The sequence below is a fragment of the Sporisorium graminicola genome, chromosome SGRAM_13, assembly GCF_005498985.1.
Source record: "Sporisorium graminicola strain CBS 10092 chromosome SGRAM_13, whole genome shotgun sequence".
Lineage (NCBI taxonomy): Eukaryota > Fungi > Basidiomycota > Ustilaginomycetes > Ustilaginales > Ustilaginaceae > Sporisorium > Sporisorium graminicola.
In genome coordinates this window covers 481320-498262 of record NC_043723.1, presented here as the reverse complement: position 1 = coordinate 498262, position 16943 = coordinate 481320, and the positions used below count along the sequence as shown (strand labels likewise).

The window sequence follows — 16943 nt, the reverse complement described above, 5'->3', positions numbered from 1 at the left end:
CTACGCACAAAGCCCTTCGTGGGCTTCATCGTGCCTTTCAGTCTCCAGCGCTGATGGCCCAACCAAATGGACTGGCACTGACTTTCCCTTCTGCCACACGCAGCATAGCCTCAACCAGCATGTCTAGCTCACACGAAAACCCACTCGGCCTGCCGCGAAACAACCAACGGATACCACCCACCATGCCACGCAGAGGCACTGGTGGACCACCACAGCCTCGTCGCATCCCACACGTCAAGCACGTCGTCTGCGTCTCGTCCGGAAAAGGCGGTGTTGGGAAATCGACCATCTCTGCCAACCTTGCCGTTGCACTCTCCCTCACCCACCCTTCCTCGATGTCCTCGACGTCAGAGCAGGTCAACATGAAACCCAGGGTGGGGCTGCTGGACTTGGACATCTTCGGGCCAAGCGTTCCTAAGCTAATGGGGCTGGAAGGCATGGGTGAGCCCGACTTGACGTCGTATGGTGGGTTGATACCGATGAAGAACCATGGTGTGAGCTGCATGTCAATGGGCTTTCTTCTCGGCAACAGCACCGCAGAAGAAGAAGACAGAGTGGTGGCGTGGAGAGGAATGATGGTGATGAAGGCGACGCAGCAGCTGCTATTCGACGTGGATTGGCGACTGGACCCCCTCGCACCGACGCCGTCGTCGCCAGACGAGATCGACGCCTCGAATTCACCGCTCGACTTGCTTGTCATCGATATGCCTCCTGGAACGGGGGATGTAGCTCTCTCTCTCGCACAGCTCATCAAAGTGGACGCCGCGCTGGTGGTCACGACACCGCAACAGGTGGCTCTGCTCGATGCGAAAAAGGGCGTGTCCATGTTCAGGAAGACCAACGTGCCCATCGCAGGGCTGGTGCTCAACATGAGTCACTTTGTCAGTCCTGACACGGGCAAGCTTTTCAAAATGTTCGGCGAGTCAACCGCGGTGGAGCAGTATGCGGAGAGGCAGAAGATCGATATTTTGGCTCGGATCCCACTGCAGCCGCAGTTGAGCGCGGGAGGAGACGATGGGATTCCAGCGACACTTCGAGAGACGTTGCCGGCATTTGAAAGTAGCACAGTCGACTCAGCAGGGCAGCAGCAGCAGCAGCATCAACAGCCGAATCACATCCGTGTGGCGTTTCTCGATCTGGCCAACAAAGTCTGGTCGCGGTTAGCACAGTAAAGCAATACATACTCGGTGCGAGAGTCAGAACCACGAGCGAGGGAGAAACACACCACATGTCTTAATACGAGATTCAATTGCACGGCATTGCATTTGCGGCTTGGCTTCCAGCAGGGGACAGGGAATGAGAACGTAGCCATGGCCAATCTAAGCCTTGGCAGTGGTAACGCCAGCCTGCTCCTCGAACTGTCTTTCGAGCTTGAGCGCCTCCTGCAGCTCGTTCTCGAGCATCGCCTGCACCTCCTTTGTCGCCGGCTGGAGCGGCATCCTGCACACGCCGTACGGGTAGTACCACCTATCGAGCGCGCACTTTGTCCCCGGGATTCCCGCCTTGAACAACACCCAGTCTGCGTGGCTGACGACCTCTTGGAGCTTCTGGGCGCTCTGCAACTTGTCGAAATCCTTTTCGAGCACCGCCTCTGTGGTCAACTTGTAAAGCGCCACGAGCGTTCTGGGTAGGATGTTTCCCGAGCCGGCGATGACACCGTTGAAACCGGACATGGTGGCGGAGACGATGATGTCTGCAAACCCGGACCAGATATGGAAACCGGGGCGCTGGATAGCCTTGGCCACACGACCGCCCTTGCCGATGTTGGCGCAGGTGAGCTTTGCGCCGCAGATGTTGGGGTGTTGCGAGATGTCGATGAGCAGGTCCGAGTCGAGATCGATCCCGCCGACGCACGCGGGGAAGTTGTACACCATCACGGGGATTGGCGACTTGTCCGCGACGGTGGTGAAAAACTGCTTGATGGCCGCGCGGTCTTTGCCCAACCCTCCCGCAAAGTAGCCGGGCAGGATGACGATCGCCGCATCCGCACCGGCACGCGCAGCATCCACACAGTTGGCAACCGTCTCTTTCACAGAGCCCACACCAGTTCCTGCGATGATCTGGGTCGCGGAAAGTCCCGCTTCGGAGAGATACTGGCGAGCGGTGGAGACGAGCTCGAAACGCTCCGAGGTGTTGAGATGGATCGCCTCGCCATTGGTGCCCATGACGACAAGGCCGGAGCCTGCCGAAGCGATGCGCAGGACGTGTGTCTTCCACGAGGCATAGTCGATCTCTTCGTTGGCGTCAAAGGGCGTGGCGAGCGGAGTCCACACGCCCGGTTGAAGTGGGGTTGGGTGATAGCCGTTGGTGGTTTGCGTCATTGTTAATCGGCAGCGTTGTGTACCTAGCAGCAGTTTGGGTAAGTGGATGGATGGGTGATTGAGAGGACGGGCAAGGAGGGGCGGTCGGCCAAGCGTCGAGTGAGGGGGGGAGAGACTATATACAGCACAGCTGGCGCGGGGGAGGAGCAAGGGGCGGCGGGGACACACGACGAAGAGAATGAGGGAGAGAAGGACCGGCGATCCACAGCGTTAGCTCGGTGCGCGTCGGTCACTCAGCGAGGATAAGTGGGGTAAAAAGAGAATAATTCATTGTGTACCACAGCATCATCACCTCCATCAACAGCAGCGGCGAACAATCGCATCCACCTCCAGAGCCAGCGAGAGAAACAAGGCGTTGCGGATCGTGCGCGCACTGAACACACAATTTCCAATTGCAAAGCGGCGTGGGGGAAGAGCCATTTACGTACAACGTCCAGCGAGCAACTCACTCCTCGGTCGCTATCTTGCCGTCCGACACACACCGGCACACAGCTTCGGTTCCAACACGCTGGCTGTCATCGCGTGGGGGGCGTGAACAACTACTGTACAGTACAAGCCAACCGAGATCTGCTTCTGCGACACTCACTTCCGGTGGTACGCCATCCGCCTAGCCTCGACGTAGGAACTACCCAAGTCCTTTTGGTCCCTTATCGTAACCCACTTGCCAGCTTCATAAGAGTGATCAGCAATCTCTTCTCTGCGCCACCGTAAGTGGGTGAGTGAGGGATCCGGTTGGACTCTATCATTGGCGTTTGACCGGGGGGGGCATAGTAGAAACGGCCCCCACGTTGATGCGGATAAGCAAAAGCGGGGGGAAAGAATTCCGCACTTAGGGTCGGTCTTCTCCCAGTCGCTTCACAGCTTTTTTGTGTTCAATGTTAGAGTCACAAATGACCATAGGCCGGTTCCGTCGGCTCGTGTGGAGAAGCGAAAGTCCGTCTTAGCCGGGCGGAAACAAACAACGCACCTTGGCAAAGCACAACAGACACCGACACCTACCACCCTCGTCGTCGTCGTCAAGACCATCAGCACACCATGGCAGTCGGTCCGCAACCATCCGCGTGCCTGCGCTTTGTCCAGCGCATCTGTCGCGGCTTCCAGACCGCGTCCGGCCACGATGCGCTGACCATCCCGCAGCTGCGCATCCACCACGCCACGCCGGGCACCATCCGCGGCACCTTCCAGATCGGCGCACACAACCTCAACCGCCTCGGCACCCTGCACGGCGGCTGCATCGCCACGCTCACAGACACGCTCGGCTCGCTTGCCATCGCCTCCAAGGGCCTCTACTCCACCGGCGTCAGCACCGACATCAACACGACCTACGTCAAAGCCGCCGGCACAAAGGGCGATACCATCAACGTCGAGGGGACCGTGATCAGTATGGGCAAGACCCTGGCGTTTACCAGGATGGAGCTCAGGCACCCTGTGACCGATACATTGCTGGCGTATGGCTCGCATACCAAGTTTATCGGCAGGGCTATGGGGCATGCGGAGAACGTGAAGTTTGACGAGCATGGGGAGACGGTGATTGCTGGCAAACAGCCGGCCGAGTGGTCCGAGGAGTCCAAGATGTAGAGCCCCCACACGCACTTCCACACGCACACACAGATCAGCAACGGATGAAGAATCCGAACACGGGGATTCGCAATTCCTGTTCTGTGCCACAGCATCTCGTCGTTTCACAGTGATAATTAGAGCAGTAACACCCACCTGCCATCGACAAACTTCTGCTTCGCCTTGATCGCCGGCAACTGCCAACCCAATCCACCCGCCAAACCATCATTCTCGCTGCCCACCGCATACGTCGGTGTCACCAGAACATCGCGCATTGCTTCCCCCGCCTTCACCTGCCCGGCCTTCACCGCCTGCACGCTCGCCTTGAGCCGATCCAGCTCGCCTGCCGCACCGCCACCAGCATCCACCGGTGTCGGTTTGCCGAACGTGCACAGGGCTTTCCCCAGCGTCGCCAGCCACACCGGGTTGATGCGTGTCAGCGTCTTGAGCCACACTGTGCCCTCGTCCTGCTCCGGATTGCCTGTCTTGGCAAATTTGGATCCGCTCCGTTGCACCTCGCTAAACACGACCCACGACGGGGGCGTTGTGTGGTAGAACGACGAGGTTGGGTGAATGAAGGCAAATCCAGGAACGCCCATCGCCTTGTAAGGCACACCACGCGTAGACTGCATCCTGTCACCCCCACCTTTGGTGCGCAGCCGGAACAGCATCTGGTTGGTCCGCTCGTCCGGGTTCACTGTCGAGCTCGAGACGACGCTCTCGTTGGAAATCAGATCAGCGCGCACCGCCACCTGGTCGATGTACGCCGACGCGATGAGCTGCCGGATCACCTTGAGCTGTGTCTCGTTAGGCGGGGCCAGTCTGGGGTTCGACAAAGCAGTCGCAAGATCCGGGAAGGTCGACGAGATGAGACTGCACAGTTGAGCACGCAGTTTGTGGATCTCTTCCATCGCTTTGGGACGCAGGAAATTCTTGTCGCAGAATGATACGCTGCCGCCGGCGTACTCGTACGCCCCGACCACACTGAGCAGCCTGAAGGTGTCCGAAAGCCCGGCCCCAAGCGCTTCGAACTTACGCATTGTGGCAAAGTACTTGGCGCGTCGAGCCTTGCGTCGTTCTTTGTCCAGCAACTCGCTGCTCGTGACATTCTTTAACTCGGCATCCAGGTCTTCGTCCCCATCCATCTTGCCGAAAGCGCGATCGTAGTCGTCTTCACCGGTTTCATCACCGCCACCGCTTGAAGGAGCACGTCGTCGATCGCCATATTCTTCTTCGATGAGCTGCTCGCGGACGAACGGATCGCCGATGCTCAGCGCCGCCACCATAGCCACAATGTACGGCAGACAGCCGTGCTGCTGTCCCTGCGCGAGCATCTTGCCGTACCGTGGCGACACGGGGAACAGCGTCATGGTTCGTCCCAGCTCGGTCACCTGCGCATGGTTGAGCTTCCGCTTGTTCTTGCCGATGCTCACCGAGCTCACGGCCGGTGCGTCGAGTGCACCCAGATGCGTAAGCACCTGCTCTGCCTTCTTCAGCGCCACACGGTCCGGAGGCGTCGGAAATGGGAAGTTGGCCACATTGTCGATGTTCATCGCCTTCATCGACAGCACCAGCCCATCGACTGGTGTTCGCAGAATCTCGGGGCTCGAGAACTGTCTGAAATGGTCTTCGTACACCGCTGAAGAGTAGAGGCGGTAGCAGTGGCCGGGACCTGTTCGACCGGCACGACCGGCGCGCTGCGACGCGGAAGCTTTGCTGATCCACGACACTTCGTACGACTGGACACCACTGATCAGGTCGTACTTGCGTTCCTTGCTTCGTCCGCAATCGATCACGTAGCGGATGTTGGGGATGGTGAGAGACGTTTCGGCGACATTGGTGGCTACAACGACGAGGCGCGTGTCGGCAGGAGGCTCTTCGAAGATGCGCATCTGCTTCTCGGAGGGCAGCAGCGAGTAGAGGGGGAGGATGTGCATGGGTACATCGCTGTCGTCTTTGAGCTCGTCCGGCAGATCGTCGTCGTGTCGTGTGTCGCTGCTGGCTTCATCGTCATCCGTGTCGAGCGCATCCGGATCGTCAGCCTCCGCCATCGCACCGTCATCAACGTCAGCGGCGAGGTCACGATCCAATCCGAGATCCACCTCTTCCGCCTCGACATCGCCATCCCGTGCCGTCAACTTGACACGCGCCAAAGCACCATCCTCTTGAGCAACCTTTCCATCAGCATCGCCATCGTCGTTGTCGCCGTCGCCGTGACGATACTTAAACTTGCCTTGCACGCGCTCGCGATCCTTTCTCTTCTGTTCGATTGCCCTCCGGCCGAACCGCTTCTCGAGCTTCTTGCACACGGTGCTGATCTCCTGCTGACCCGTGAGGAAGATGAGAATGCCTCCCGGTGGAAGACGCGCGTGGATCTTGGTCGCCTTGTTGACCGACTCTGTAATGTAGTCCTGCACCGTTTTGCGGTTGAAATGCACCGTGACGGGATGTTGGCGTGCGCTAATGTTGATCACGGGAGGCGGTGCTGGGAACAACGTCGTGTTTTCCGTAAAGTCAGACACTCGGAGTGTGGCACTCATGATGATGAGACGCAGCGGCCGAGCGTCGGCGCCTCCCTCGAGCCAACGCTTCTCACGCAGGCGAACCACGCGGCTGAGCACACCGATGAGCACGTCCGTATTGATACTGCGCTCGTGCGCCTCATCGACCATGATGGCGCTGTACTTGGTCAGCAGGAAATCGGTGGCCAGCTCTCGCAGCAGCACACCGTCGGTCATGAATTTGACCGCGGTGTCCGCGCTCACCGTGGCGTCATATCGAATCTGATGCGAGACGCGGTCGGCAGGCAGGCTGAGCTCCGAGGCAACGCGCTGTGCCATGCTAACAGCAGCAACTCGTCGAGGCTGGGTCACGCCAATCATGCCTGGGTTGAGACTACCTTTGGAACCGAAGCCGGTTTCATAGAGGAATTGCGGTACCTGGGTTGTTTTACCCGAACCAGTCTCACCGCAGATGACAGTGACGGCATTCTCCATGATGGTGCGGACGATGTTGTCTTCCTCGGCGACGACTGGCAGACGCAGACGTGCGGCCGTGAGCTGTTCCGAGCGCTGCACCTCGACGTGGGTGAGTACCTTGGGTGCAGAGGATGTCTCTGTTTCATCTTCGTTGGAGGCCTTGGCAGCCTCGAGCTCATTGTAGTGCTTGGCAGCAAAGGCAGAACGCTCCCGGACATTCTCCTCGTCGCGGCCGAGAGGACCACGCGCAACGCCGTCCTTGGGCATGATATCGCCAACTTTGACCTTGAAGCCGGCAACAGGCTCGAGATTGTAAGCTGTGTCGCCTTCTTCGATGTCGTTGGCCTCTGTACCCTGAGCAAGATCGTCCCTGGTCGGCTTCGTAGCAGAACCGCCGATGCCAAGGGCGGCACGAGCCCAATCCTTGAAGCCGGAGCTACGCTTGGTTGTGCCGATGCCTCTGCGACGAGATCGATATTCTTCCGTATGCTCTTCCTCGTCCTTGTCTTCATCTTCTTCCTCTTCGTCTTCTTCCTCTTCGTCGTCGTCCTCTTCTTCATCCTCTTCGTCGTCTTCATCCATGTCCTCGTCCGAGTTGGAGTCATCGTCGACGTCGTCGTCGCCCTCGGGTTCGCTTTGATTGCTGCTATCGCCATCGTCCACGCCGTTGGGCTCCGACTTGGAAAGAGCAAGAGCTTTGGTACCAGCTGGTGCAGACGTAGAAGGGTTCGAACTGCCAGAGGAAGAGGCTTCGGCTTCGGCTTGCAGCAGACCTCGGCGACGCATAGCTTCAAGAAAGATGTCGTCTTCGTATTCATCTGTGTCTGGCTCTTCTGAGCCCAGGTCCGAGTCGTCATCTTCATCGTCATCCATGTCCGCTTCGAGCTCGTGTGCGGCCTTGACGGGGTGAGAGGTGGGCTGCTCGTCGTCAGAGTCTTGCGGATCCCAGCCTGGCCCAAATGCCACTGCCTTTGTTTTGCCTTTGATGTCAATAGTCTGCTGTGCTAGCCGTTTCTCTTGGTTTTTCCTGGACAGTGATGCGCGAGGAGCTGGACCGATAAGGTCTCTGTTCACCTGCAAGGGTGCTGGTCTGGATGCCGAAGCGGATGCCGAGTCAAAATCACCCTCGGAGTCGGAGCTGTCGAAGCTGGAATCGCTCTCGCGGGTTTGCTGAAGCCTTGTGGTAGCGTTGACACGGGTTGCTTTCGGCTTTTTGGTCCGCTTCCGCATGGTCGGCAGGATAGGATTGCCATGAGCGTCCGTTGCCAAGGCAGACCCAAGAGCAGATGCAAGAGCGGAGCCTGGAACGGGTGCAGATGAAGAGGACGATGATGCGACTGCCGCGGTGGGAGGCTTGGACTTGTCAAAGAGGCTGGCGGCAGCAATGATCCTGGCTCTCCGTGCTGGATCCTCCTCGACCTCGCCGACGGGTCCACTGTCTTGGTCGTCATCTTTGACATCTTCTGTCGGCGTGAAGTTGCCCTCGTCCTCATCGTCATCGTGACCATGGGTGGACTGCAAATCATCCAAATCGGCGTCGTCGTCGTCCTCTTCGATCTGCATAGCGGCGCCGTTCATGGTCTTTCTCCTTCGCTTGCCACCACGATCTGTCTTTTGACCTGCTGTATCGATACGTTCCTCCATCGTCTTAGCACGACCAGTACCGAGGGTGGCCGCCGACTTGAGCGTGGTGCGGTCTACCTCGGCAGAGGTCTGCGCAAGCTTGGCCATGATCTTGACCCTCTCCTCCTTCTTGATGCGCGAGGCGATGTAGGCATCGAGGCGTTTGCGCTTCTTGGACGACATTGGAGCGGAGGCATCCTGACCCGAGGATTCGAGCAGCTGCTTTCGCTTCTGCTCTGCCTCTTTGCGACGGAGGTCTTCCTCGCTGCCGGGGACGATGAGCTGTGCGTTTGAATCATAAGCGTCGGCCTCTCGTTGACGCAAAGAGCGCTTGTTCTTGTGAGAAGAGCCGCCGACGGAGGAACCGCGCGCTTTTGCGTTGTATCGCTCCTTGACAGGCTTCTTCATGGTTGAAATGAGCACGTGAAGTGGTAAGTGGTGGTTTTGTGGATGGTAGCAGCCGGCTGGGCCAACCACTTGAAAGTCAACGACAAGGCGGTTGCCCTTTTATCAATAGAAGATGTTGTGCTGCCGTGCCGTTCTCCAATGCGTTTCTCCACTTTTTTTTCTGCCGCACCAAAAAATTTTGGTTCAAGAATTTTTCGGAAGACATACAGTATTGGTGAGGAACAAAACTATCAAAAAAAATCGACAAAAAAAAACGCAGGAAAATAGAGGTGCACAAAAGGGACCAAACGTCGTACGCGTCGATTGGTGCTCTACGCGATTGACGCCCAAGTCGGAATGAAGCCGAGCTGTGCTGGATCACTCTACTGGCTGGGAAAAAGAAAGCAAAGGGCATGTTTCATAGGAAAGGGATGTCGGGGCGATCCCGACACGGCACCCAACGAGATTCTTGGCTTGGAAGGTGCGCGGTCCAAGCAGCTTGAAAGGGAGAGAGGGAAGAGCCGAGCATGACCGTGTCGAGTTGGATAGGAAGACCCTGAATTCAAGAAAAGTTGCAGCGAGCGCATCCAGTGTTGGTCTTTCTGCTGCTGCTGTTGTGCTGCCTTTTTTGAAAATGTCGGCGAGATTTCGACCTCTCTGAGGCAGGGCAGCATCATGTGGAGGGAAATCACCCAATCACCAAAAACAAGTCTTCCACGAAATCGCATTCAATCGCTCGACCAACCTTGTGTGCCTTTCAATCTCCTCATCACTTCCATCCCATCCTTCTGCACACGTCTATATCATCCAGCCATAAGGGCTGTCTTTCAAACCACCAACTGTCTGCCAGGATCCCTCCCATAGCAGGTGGAACGTCGAGCGCCCTCCATCGTCAAGACCGCCTCGACCAAGGCTCTCTCGATTCACGTCCTGGACCCAACGGTCAGGATCGAAGCTCAATTTTCGAGCTGTTTCCACCACTCGTACTCCAAGCAAGAGTCGCTCTCCGATCACCAATCCTCTTGTTCATTGTGTTGCAGCCAACCATCGCTCACGACGAGGACCACGTCGTGATACCAGGGTGGTCCCCGCGCACCCCGATGAATCCTTATAGCAGCAGACGCGATGGGTACCGTTCTTCGGACCCGCGCGGCCGTTCGCGCTCCCCTCCACCCTCCCGTGACTTTCAGGAGCGCGAAGCTCCTCACGCCCGCATCAACCGCGATCACGATGCCCCACCCAAGCTGCTTCCCCGCAAACCGGGCACCTCGGCTAATGCCCTTCCCGTCAGTGCGAGTGGCAGCCTCGCTGACAACCATGCTTCCACATCAGCATCAGCATCCGCCCACGACCGTAATGTTCCTACAAGTCGTCCAGAGCCATCCACTCTGCACGGACTCTCAGGTGCCGCTCCCGCCTCTGCCGCTGTGATCGGAACTCACGCCGAACTTGCCGGACGGCTGTATGTCTCAAAACCCGATATTTATCTCTTCGAAATCATGCAGGCCAAAAACCTCGCGATCTTTAAGGATCAAATGGAACTCGACGATCAGAAGGAGAAGCTTGATCGTGTCCAAGGCTGGTTTGACAAAGCCAACAGCAACGACCCTCGGCACTTGGCCAGGCTTACCGACCAGCAGAAGATCGTAAAAAATCTCCAGCAAAAGGTCCAGTCGGCAACGCTTGATCTCTATCGCCTGCAAGTCGATTTCAACGTCCAGTCTTTTACGTCTCTGATGACGCCCATCTTAGCTCAATTCGAGTCCAGACTGCAAGGCCTCCACCGAGAAGCTCAAGAAGAGCGCGAAAGGGACCGCAAAGTTCATGAAGAGCTCCAGAAAGCGGCTACCACTCACTGGGGACAAATTAATCGCTGTCAGAGCGATGTCACTAAGATCAAGGGCGATCTGTCCGCGCTCACCAAGGACAATGATCGCCTGCACAACGATGCCAAAAACATGCGCAAGGATCTCGACGCCGACGTAGCCAGGATCAAGGACAATCGCGAGCGCATCAAGCGCCTCGAGACCGAAGTGGCCGCGATGCCGGACAAGGCTGCCAAGTCAGTTGCAGGCATGCCCTCAGCCGCCGGCGCCTCTGTGCGCGCAGCCACGACCGCGCCTTCCAGTCCGGCCGCAGCCCACGTTGCTAGGTCCAGCGCCCCCTCGACCGTCCTCGATCCGGGTTCAGGCACTGCTGCGCAACCTAACGCTGCACCAGCCTCTGCATGGACAGCTGTACCAACCTTTGTCGCAGCCACCAACCACAGCACCACACAGCACCCTCCTCCTCCTCTTCCTGCCGCCGTATCTAGTTCGCCTTCTGTTTCTGAGGCGGTCACTCGAGCTCAATTTCGCAAATGGGTGCGGGGTCACGAGCAGGACCTCGAGTTGCGCTTCGACGAAGTCATCGACCGTGCTGTGCACGAGGCTCTTATGGAGAACCGGGCGTGCATGGACGACCGCATACGAGCACTGGCTCGCAGCTGGAAGAGCAAAGTCCTTCGTGGAGAGGGTGCGTCCACTGAACAGACCCAGGCTGCAATCAACGCAAACACTGGTGATCCTGCGAGTGCGACCGCAGTGGCTGCTGATGGGGCAGAATCAATGGAGATCGAGACCGAGCAAGAGCAGCAGAATCAAGTCCCCGCGCAACGCAGTCTTGCTCGTGGCCCACCTGGCTCATTGCCGTGCTCACCAGTTGCAGTCCACACCACAGCCAACAGAATCAAGCCTACTCAAGCGGCCATTGAGCAGACGAGTCAGAATGGCGTACCGGCAATCACTTCGATTCAGTCGCAGCCTGTCTCAGCAGGCGCAACAGTGTCCTCAGCACCGACTGCTACGTCGTCTGGCGTCTCGATTCCTGGCCCGGCTTCAGAACCACACAAGGGCGGCACTGCAAGCATCGCCTCTGCCATGATGACTAATGCCACTGAGACAACACAGCGAGCCGCTGGTGGCGCCGGACAATCGCACATCGTCAAACAGGATGGCACCCAGAAGCGGATGACAGATATGCCAGTCGAAGTACTTGCAGCCATCCGCGGCACGCTCAACGAGCACGGAATGAAACTCGCCGCAATTGAGCAGAAGGTTGACGCATTGGCATTTCCCGAGAACGAGTCATTTGCCAGGCTGATCGGGTCGCCGGACAAGGTCAAGCAGCTGGTCGAGTTGCTACGAGAGAACGGGCTCTTCGACGTCGCCACGGCGGTCAGCAGCGTTCTTGTTCAAATTCAGCCCAACATTGACCAAATCCGTGCCAGGCTTGGTGCTCTGCGTACTTCGCAGCAGGTCTTGGAAGCGTGGCGGCCAGAGATCGTCGCTACGGTGGACAAAAAGGCGGCTGACCTGCAGAAACAGTTGGAAATGCTCGACGACCAGTGTTCGCTGCAAGGTGCCCTGCTGGTCAAGCTGGTGGAGCATGCAAATCCACGCCAGACACCTGTCGGTGCTAACAACTCCGCAAGTGGTGGCGGCGCTCAAGCTTCGCCCGTAACGCACTCTTCAGCCGTCCGCTCACCGATGGTGCAACCTACTCAGCATGCTCAGGCCCCGCCAGTTCCACGACCGTCTCCTTTGGATGTGTCGCCGCTGTCGAATCCGATAATGCGGCCTCCCTCTGGCATGGATGCGGCGGCCACGGCACTTTCGGCGCATATGCAACCAGCTGCTCAACAGCGGCCTGTCATGCATCAAGTGCTCGCGCAACGATACCCGCAGCCGCCACAGCATGTAGCTCATGCTGTTACTCGAGGCACAAATCAGTACCAGGACCCCAACCACCGTCAGGGCTACCATTAGACGGACACAGGCTGTATTTCAGTTGCATAGCAGCACCGCCGCTCTCCGAAGCTGACCCTACCGTTCAAAATAGACGCAGACCTACCTCACAGCGAGTGACCGGGTCCTTTTACTTCTTTCCATGTCACGTAAAAAGGTTATGTACAATTACTCGGCCATGTATACCAATGTCATCCTCTGGTGCGTTGCTAGTCAAGCTCCCGTTGGTCCCTCTCGATATCATACGAGCGAGCTGTAACAGCAACGCCATCCACTCTTTGCTTTATCACAAATTTGGACTTGTCGCTTGAGGCCATCTGGAGCTTGACGCCGCCACCGCATCCGCTGCAGCTGCCGGGAAGGACACTGTTAATCGCAATCGGAGTCTTGAGTACTTGCAGGTCGACTAGCAATGTTAGACCTACACTTGGAGCACTGCTGGGATTATATATTGACAAACGACACAGCAGAGTTCGGAGCCGAGAGCTCCAAGTAAAAATTCCCACGCTTCACCTTTGGGTCACCTGAATTCAAGTGCTGAATATTCGAATTCTAAAGGATTTCAAGGCATCTGTATTTCGTTGATGCAAATCGAAATGAAGTGCTAGTTTGGGCCTACACATGGCAGAGCAGCGACTGCTTCGAGCGAAGTTGGAATCTCGGCCAGAAGCCCTTGCTGAGAACTTCGGAAGCGGGCATTGGGTTGAGGTGAATCGAGACTGAGAGACAGAGCCAATTGAGGTTTAGGGCAACAGAGCGTGTCTTTCGAGATTCGAGGTTTGGCAGTCAAGCAGCAGCAGATCGCGAACCACGCAGTGTCGACATTGAATCGAGTACATCGTCCTCACCGTCACCGCTACCTTCACCTCTCCCTCAAGACACATACATCGCCCATCATGCCGAAGTACGTATTGGCACCTTCTGCGAAAGCATAGCAGAAGCAACGCCGTCGCACGCATCCACCCACGGCACCCGTCGTCGTGATTCAGCAGTCAGCAGCCAACAGTCAGCAGCAGCAGCAGTAGCCAGCAAACCGTAGCATGATACCTCGAATCGATCTTTATCCGCATAGAAGACTATGTCATCCCGAGCGAACATTAGCTTTTACGACAAGCAAAGCAGCCATACGTTCATCGTCGACAGCGTCGCAAGGGAGTGTTGCACTGGGACGGAGAATGGCGTAAAAGATCGCCACCGATGCAGCACTGTATCAAGAGTCACCAATGATGGAAGGATCCTACAGGAACGTTTGGACGCCAGCAACCTTTTTTACGAACGACGATGAAGTCAGTCGTGCTTGTAAAGCAGATTAGCCACCGCATTCCGGAAATAGCTGCGACAACAATGATAATGATGGGACAAATGGAGAACGGCTTAGCATACCCTGCTAAGGAAATGTGGCCCATTTCGGTGGCATGCACCGCGACTCTTACTCTGTCCTCATCTAGCCGCATCCAGTTTCGCTATCGACGCGTATACATGCGACGCTTGCACCATACGGACCTTTCGACTCGCGCGCTACTGTCAGTTCTTAGACAATGCGCTTCACAACCACATCTACTGCTGCATCGACCTTGGCCAAGGACAGATCGTGCGACTGACGTTGCTTCTCGTGCCGACAACCTAACGACATCATCCCATGCATGTTTGCTGACTTGACTTCCTACCCCTTATTCGCTTCGTGATTTTAGCGTTCGTGACGTCGACGCCTCTACTTTCATTGACGCTTACGCGCAGCACCTCAAGCGATCTGGTAAGTTCCAGCACCGGCAGACACGACGGCGTATAGCAGGTCGATCCAATGGATCGGCATCGCTGAAGGGTCGATCAGCAGCACACAATCAGGCAGCGCAACGAACAAGGACGTGGCAGTCACACAGAGCAACGCAATGTGGCTCGGTGTAGCACTGGAGTATCACTCCTGCGGATGGTATGGCATTTAGAACCTTTCGACATATGCCGCGCAAGTGTTGGATTCATGATAGCGGAGGAACGTTGTACTGATCGCCAGAGAGCACCAAGGCCATCAAGTCTGCGGGTTAGCCTGCGAGCAAATCGATTGAAGAGATGCTGCTATACGTTGCTTTTACGTCGTCTTTCATTTCACCGATCTTGTTACTGACTTTCGTTCCGTGCTGTCCCTTGACACAAACAGGCAAGATCGAGGTGCCCGTCTGGGTCGACATTGTCAAGACCGGCCACTTCAAGGAGCAGGCCCCTTACAACCCGGACTGGTTCTACGTCCGCGCTGCCGCCCTGGCCCGTCACATCTACCTGCGCAAGGCTGTCGGTATCGGCCACCTGCGAAAGTTCCACGGTGGTGCCTCCAACCGCGGCTTCCGCCCCTCGCACCACGCCGACGCTTCCGGATCGGTTCAGCGCAAGGTTGTCCAGGGTCTCGAGGGTATCGGTGTCGTCGAGAAGGACCCCAAGGGTGGTCGTCGCATCTCGCAGGATGGCATGCGTGACCTTGACCGCATCGCTGTCGCCTGCCTCGAGGCTCTGCGCGAGGAGGAGTCCGAGTCCGAGGAGGATGAGGAGGATGAGGAGGAGGAGGAAGATGACGAGTAAATGTCTCGCGCTTCTACCACCACCATCGCCTCGTTAGCTCTTTCTCTACCACCACCATCTCACGCACCAGCGTGGGCGAGCCTAGCTTGATGACCCGCCCATGTTGCAAGAGCCTCCGTTGGACGTTTGTCTCTCTTCACCGTTCCACCTTTCTTTTCTCCCCCTTATCCCCCCAAAAAGAAGGATCATCAGCATTCCCTTCAGTGGAAACGGCTATGAGGCGGGTGCATCGTCAAACGAGGCTTCTCTGATCTCATTTTGCATCTTGCCAGGGTGGACTTTCGTCGTTCATTCTTGCATCCAAAACCTCTCTCTCTTCTCCTTGAAATCAAAGTTTGGCAAAGCTTTGGTTCTCAATTTGTAACATCTTACAACAATACTTTCCGCCGCAGCAGAAGAAAACCAGATTCTCTCCAAAAATCTCGTTTGATGTGTGTGTATGTCCGTTGTGTGCCTTGACTTGGTTGATCGCTGGACCCTGAGCGAGAGCGTGGTGTGGTCATAAATGATCCGTTTCTACATCTGATTCTACATCTGCCATTCAAACACTCTCTGCCCACCGTCCCTGCCGGCGAATGCTCCGCTTCCCTCAGGCCCGTTGACCAGCGCAGCCTCAAACCCCACCACCTGGAATGTATCCCTCTCGACTAGCTTTGCACTGCCATCTTTGCCTACGAGGATGACGGTGCTTGTGCGGGTCGCGTACCAATCCCGGTTCCCGTCTGCTGCTGCTACCGTCGGCAGCTCAAGCGGGGAGATGAGCACCGAGTTGCGCAGTTCGGAGCGCTGGGTAGGTTTCGGGTCGGAGGATGTCCAGAGGAGGTCGAATAGGTGTTCGACGAGATGGTGTTGTGTGGGGGAAGCGGAGAGGATGGAGCGAAAGGCGGTGGAGCCGGAGAGGACTTTGGCCCAGGGTTGAGTGAGGACGCTGTTGGACATCCCGCCGGGTGGAGCGGTGGTTGGTGCTGATGCTTGCGGGAGGAAGATGTCTGCTTTCCTGTCCTTGGCGACTCTGCCGTCGGGTGTTCTGTTTGTTATATACCCGACGACCGCTCCATGCGTCGACAGCGCACCGACCAACAGATTGAACCCAGGGAACCTCTCCAGCTTATCCTCCACCGTCTCCAGGTACGCCCGGATCTCCCCCCGCACCTCCTCCAGCCCCTTCTTCCTCACCTCGCCTTGCGACTGTGACTGCGAAACCAGCCAATCGCGCACCAGGCTGCCTCGCGACTCGAACGCGTCCATCCCCTCCGGCAGCGGCGCAGACAGCTCGGTGAAGTTGGTCAACGTTGCAAAGGCACCCTGTCGAGTGATGCCCAGCCAAGTTCCCCCACCAGTCGCATCTCTGGCACTCAAGATGTTATGCTGTGCAGAAAAGGGAGTGGTAGCAGAGGAAAGAGAGAGCGGTTCGAAGCTGTGCCACTCGGCAGCGAGCGTGGGCCGTGAGAGGAATTCGTCCCGATTCGAAGCGATTACTAGGTCGTAGTGCGGATCGTCGACTGTCCAGAATATCACGCACATCGTCTTCTCTCCCGAGGCGGTGGAGATGTAAATGAATGACGATGAGAAGGTGTGTGTATTGAAGGTGCCGAAGGAACGTCGTGAGTAAAGTGTCGAGGATGTGGAGAGCACTTCAGGGTCCAAAACGTTCGCGAGAAATGCCCGAGTCAGCGCTGCGGCCGAGAAACATTTTCAAAACACAACCGAACAACCGACCA

The 16943-nt window shown here is 57.1% G+C and overlaps 7 protein-coding genes across 7 annotated transcripts; 4 read left to right on the top strand and 3 right to left on the bottom strand.

Annotated features, from left to right (window-relative positions):
- Positions 1-182: 182 nt before the first annotated feature.
- On the top strand, positions 183-1172 carry EX895_002235 (uncharacterized protein; the record flags this gene model as incomplete). The annotated part of the gene is made up of 1 exon (XM_029882834.1): positions 183-1172. One exon carries the CDS (start codon positions 183-185, stop codon positions 1170-1172), a length of 990 nt encoding a protein of 329 aa, XP_029740979.1.
- Positions 1173-1319: 147 nt separating this feature from the next.
- Positions 1320-2321, bottom strand: EX895_002234 (uncharacterized protein; the record flags this gene model as incomplete). The annotated part of the gene is made up of 1 exon (XM_029882833.1): positions 1320-2321. The coding sequence occupies one exon, from the start codon at positions 2319-2321 to the stop codon at positions 1320-1322; it is 1002 nt and encodes a 333-aa protein (XP_029740978.1).
- Positions 2322-3356: 1035 nt separating this feature from the next.
- On the top strand, positions 3357-3899 carry EX895_002233 (uncharacterized protein; the record flags this gene model as incomplete). Its single annotated transcript, XM_029882832.1, has 1 exon — positions 3357-3899. One exon carries the CDS (start codon positions 3357-3359, stop codon positions 3897-3899), a length of 543 nt encoding a protein of 180 aa, XP_029740977.1.
- Positions 3900-4015: 116 nt separating this feature from the next.
- EX895_002232 (uncharacterized protein) lies at positions 4016-8887 on the bottom strand (the record flags this gene model as incomplete). The annotated part of the gene is made up of 1 exon (XM_029882831.1): positions 4016-8887. One exon carries the CDS (start codon positions 8885-8887, stop codon positions 4016-4018), a length of 4872 nt encoding a protein of 1623 aa, XP_029740976.1.
- A 1079-nt stretch (positions 8888-9966) lies between these two features.
- On the top strand, positions 9967-12672 carry EX895_002231 (uncharacterized protein; the record flags this gene model as incomplete). Its single annotated transcript, XM_029882830.1, has 1 exon — positions 9967-12672. The coding sequence occupies one exon, from the start codon at positions 9967-9969 to the stop codon at positions 12670-12672; it is 2706 nt and encodes a 901-aa protein (XP_029740975.1).
- An 875-nt stretch (positions 12673-13547) lies between these two features.
- Positions 13548-15222, top strand: EX895_002230 (uncharacterized protein; the record flags this gene model as incomplete). Its single annotated transcript, XM_029882829.1, has 3 exons — positions 13548-13555; positions 14343-14404; positions 14807-15222. The coding sequence occupies 3 exons, from the start codon at positions 13548-13550 to the stop codon at positions 15220-15222; spliced, it is 486 nt and encodes a 161-aa protein (XP_029740974.1).
- A 528-nt stretch (positions 15223-15750) lies between these two features.
- On the bottom strand, positions 15751-16746 carry EX895_002229 (uncharacterized protein; the record flags this gene model as incomplete). Its single annotated transcript, XM_029882828.1, has 1 exon — positions 15751-16746. One exon carries the CDS (start codon positions 16744-16746, stop codon positions 15751-15753), a length of 996 nt encoding a protein of 331 aa, XP_029740973.1.
- Positions 16747-16943: the final 197 nt, after the last annotated feature.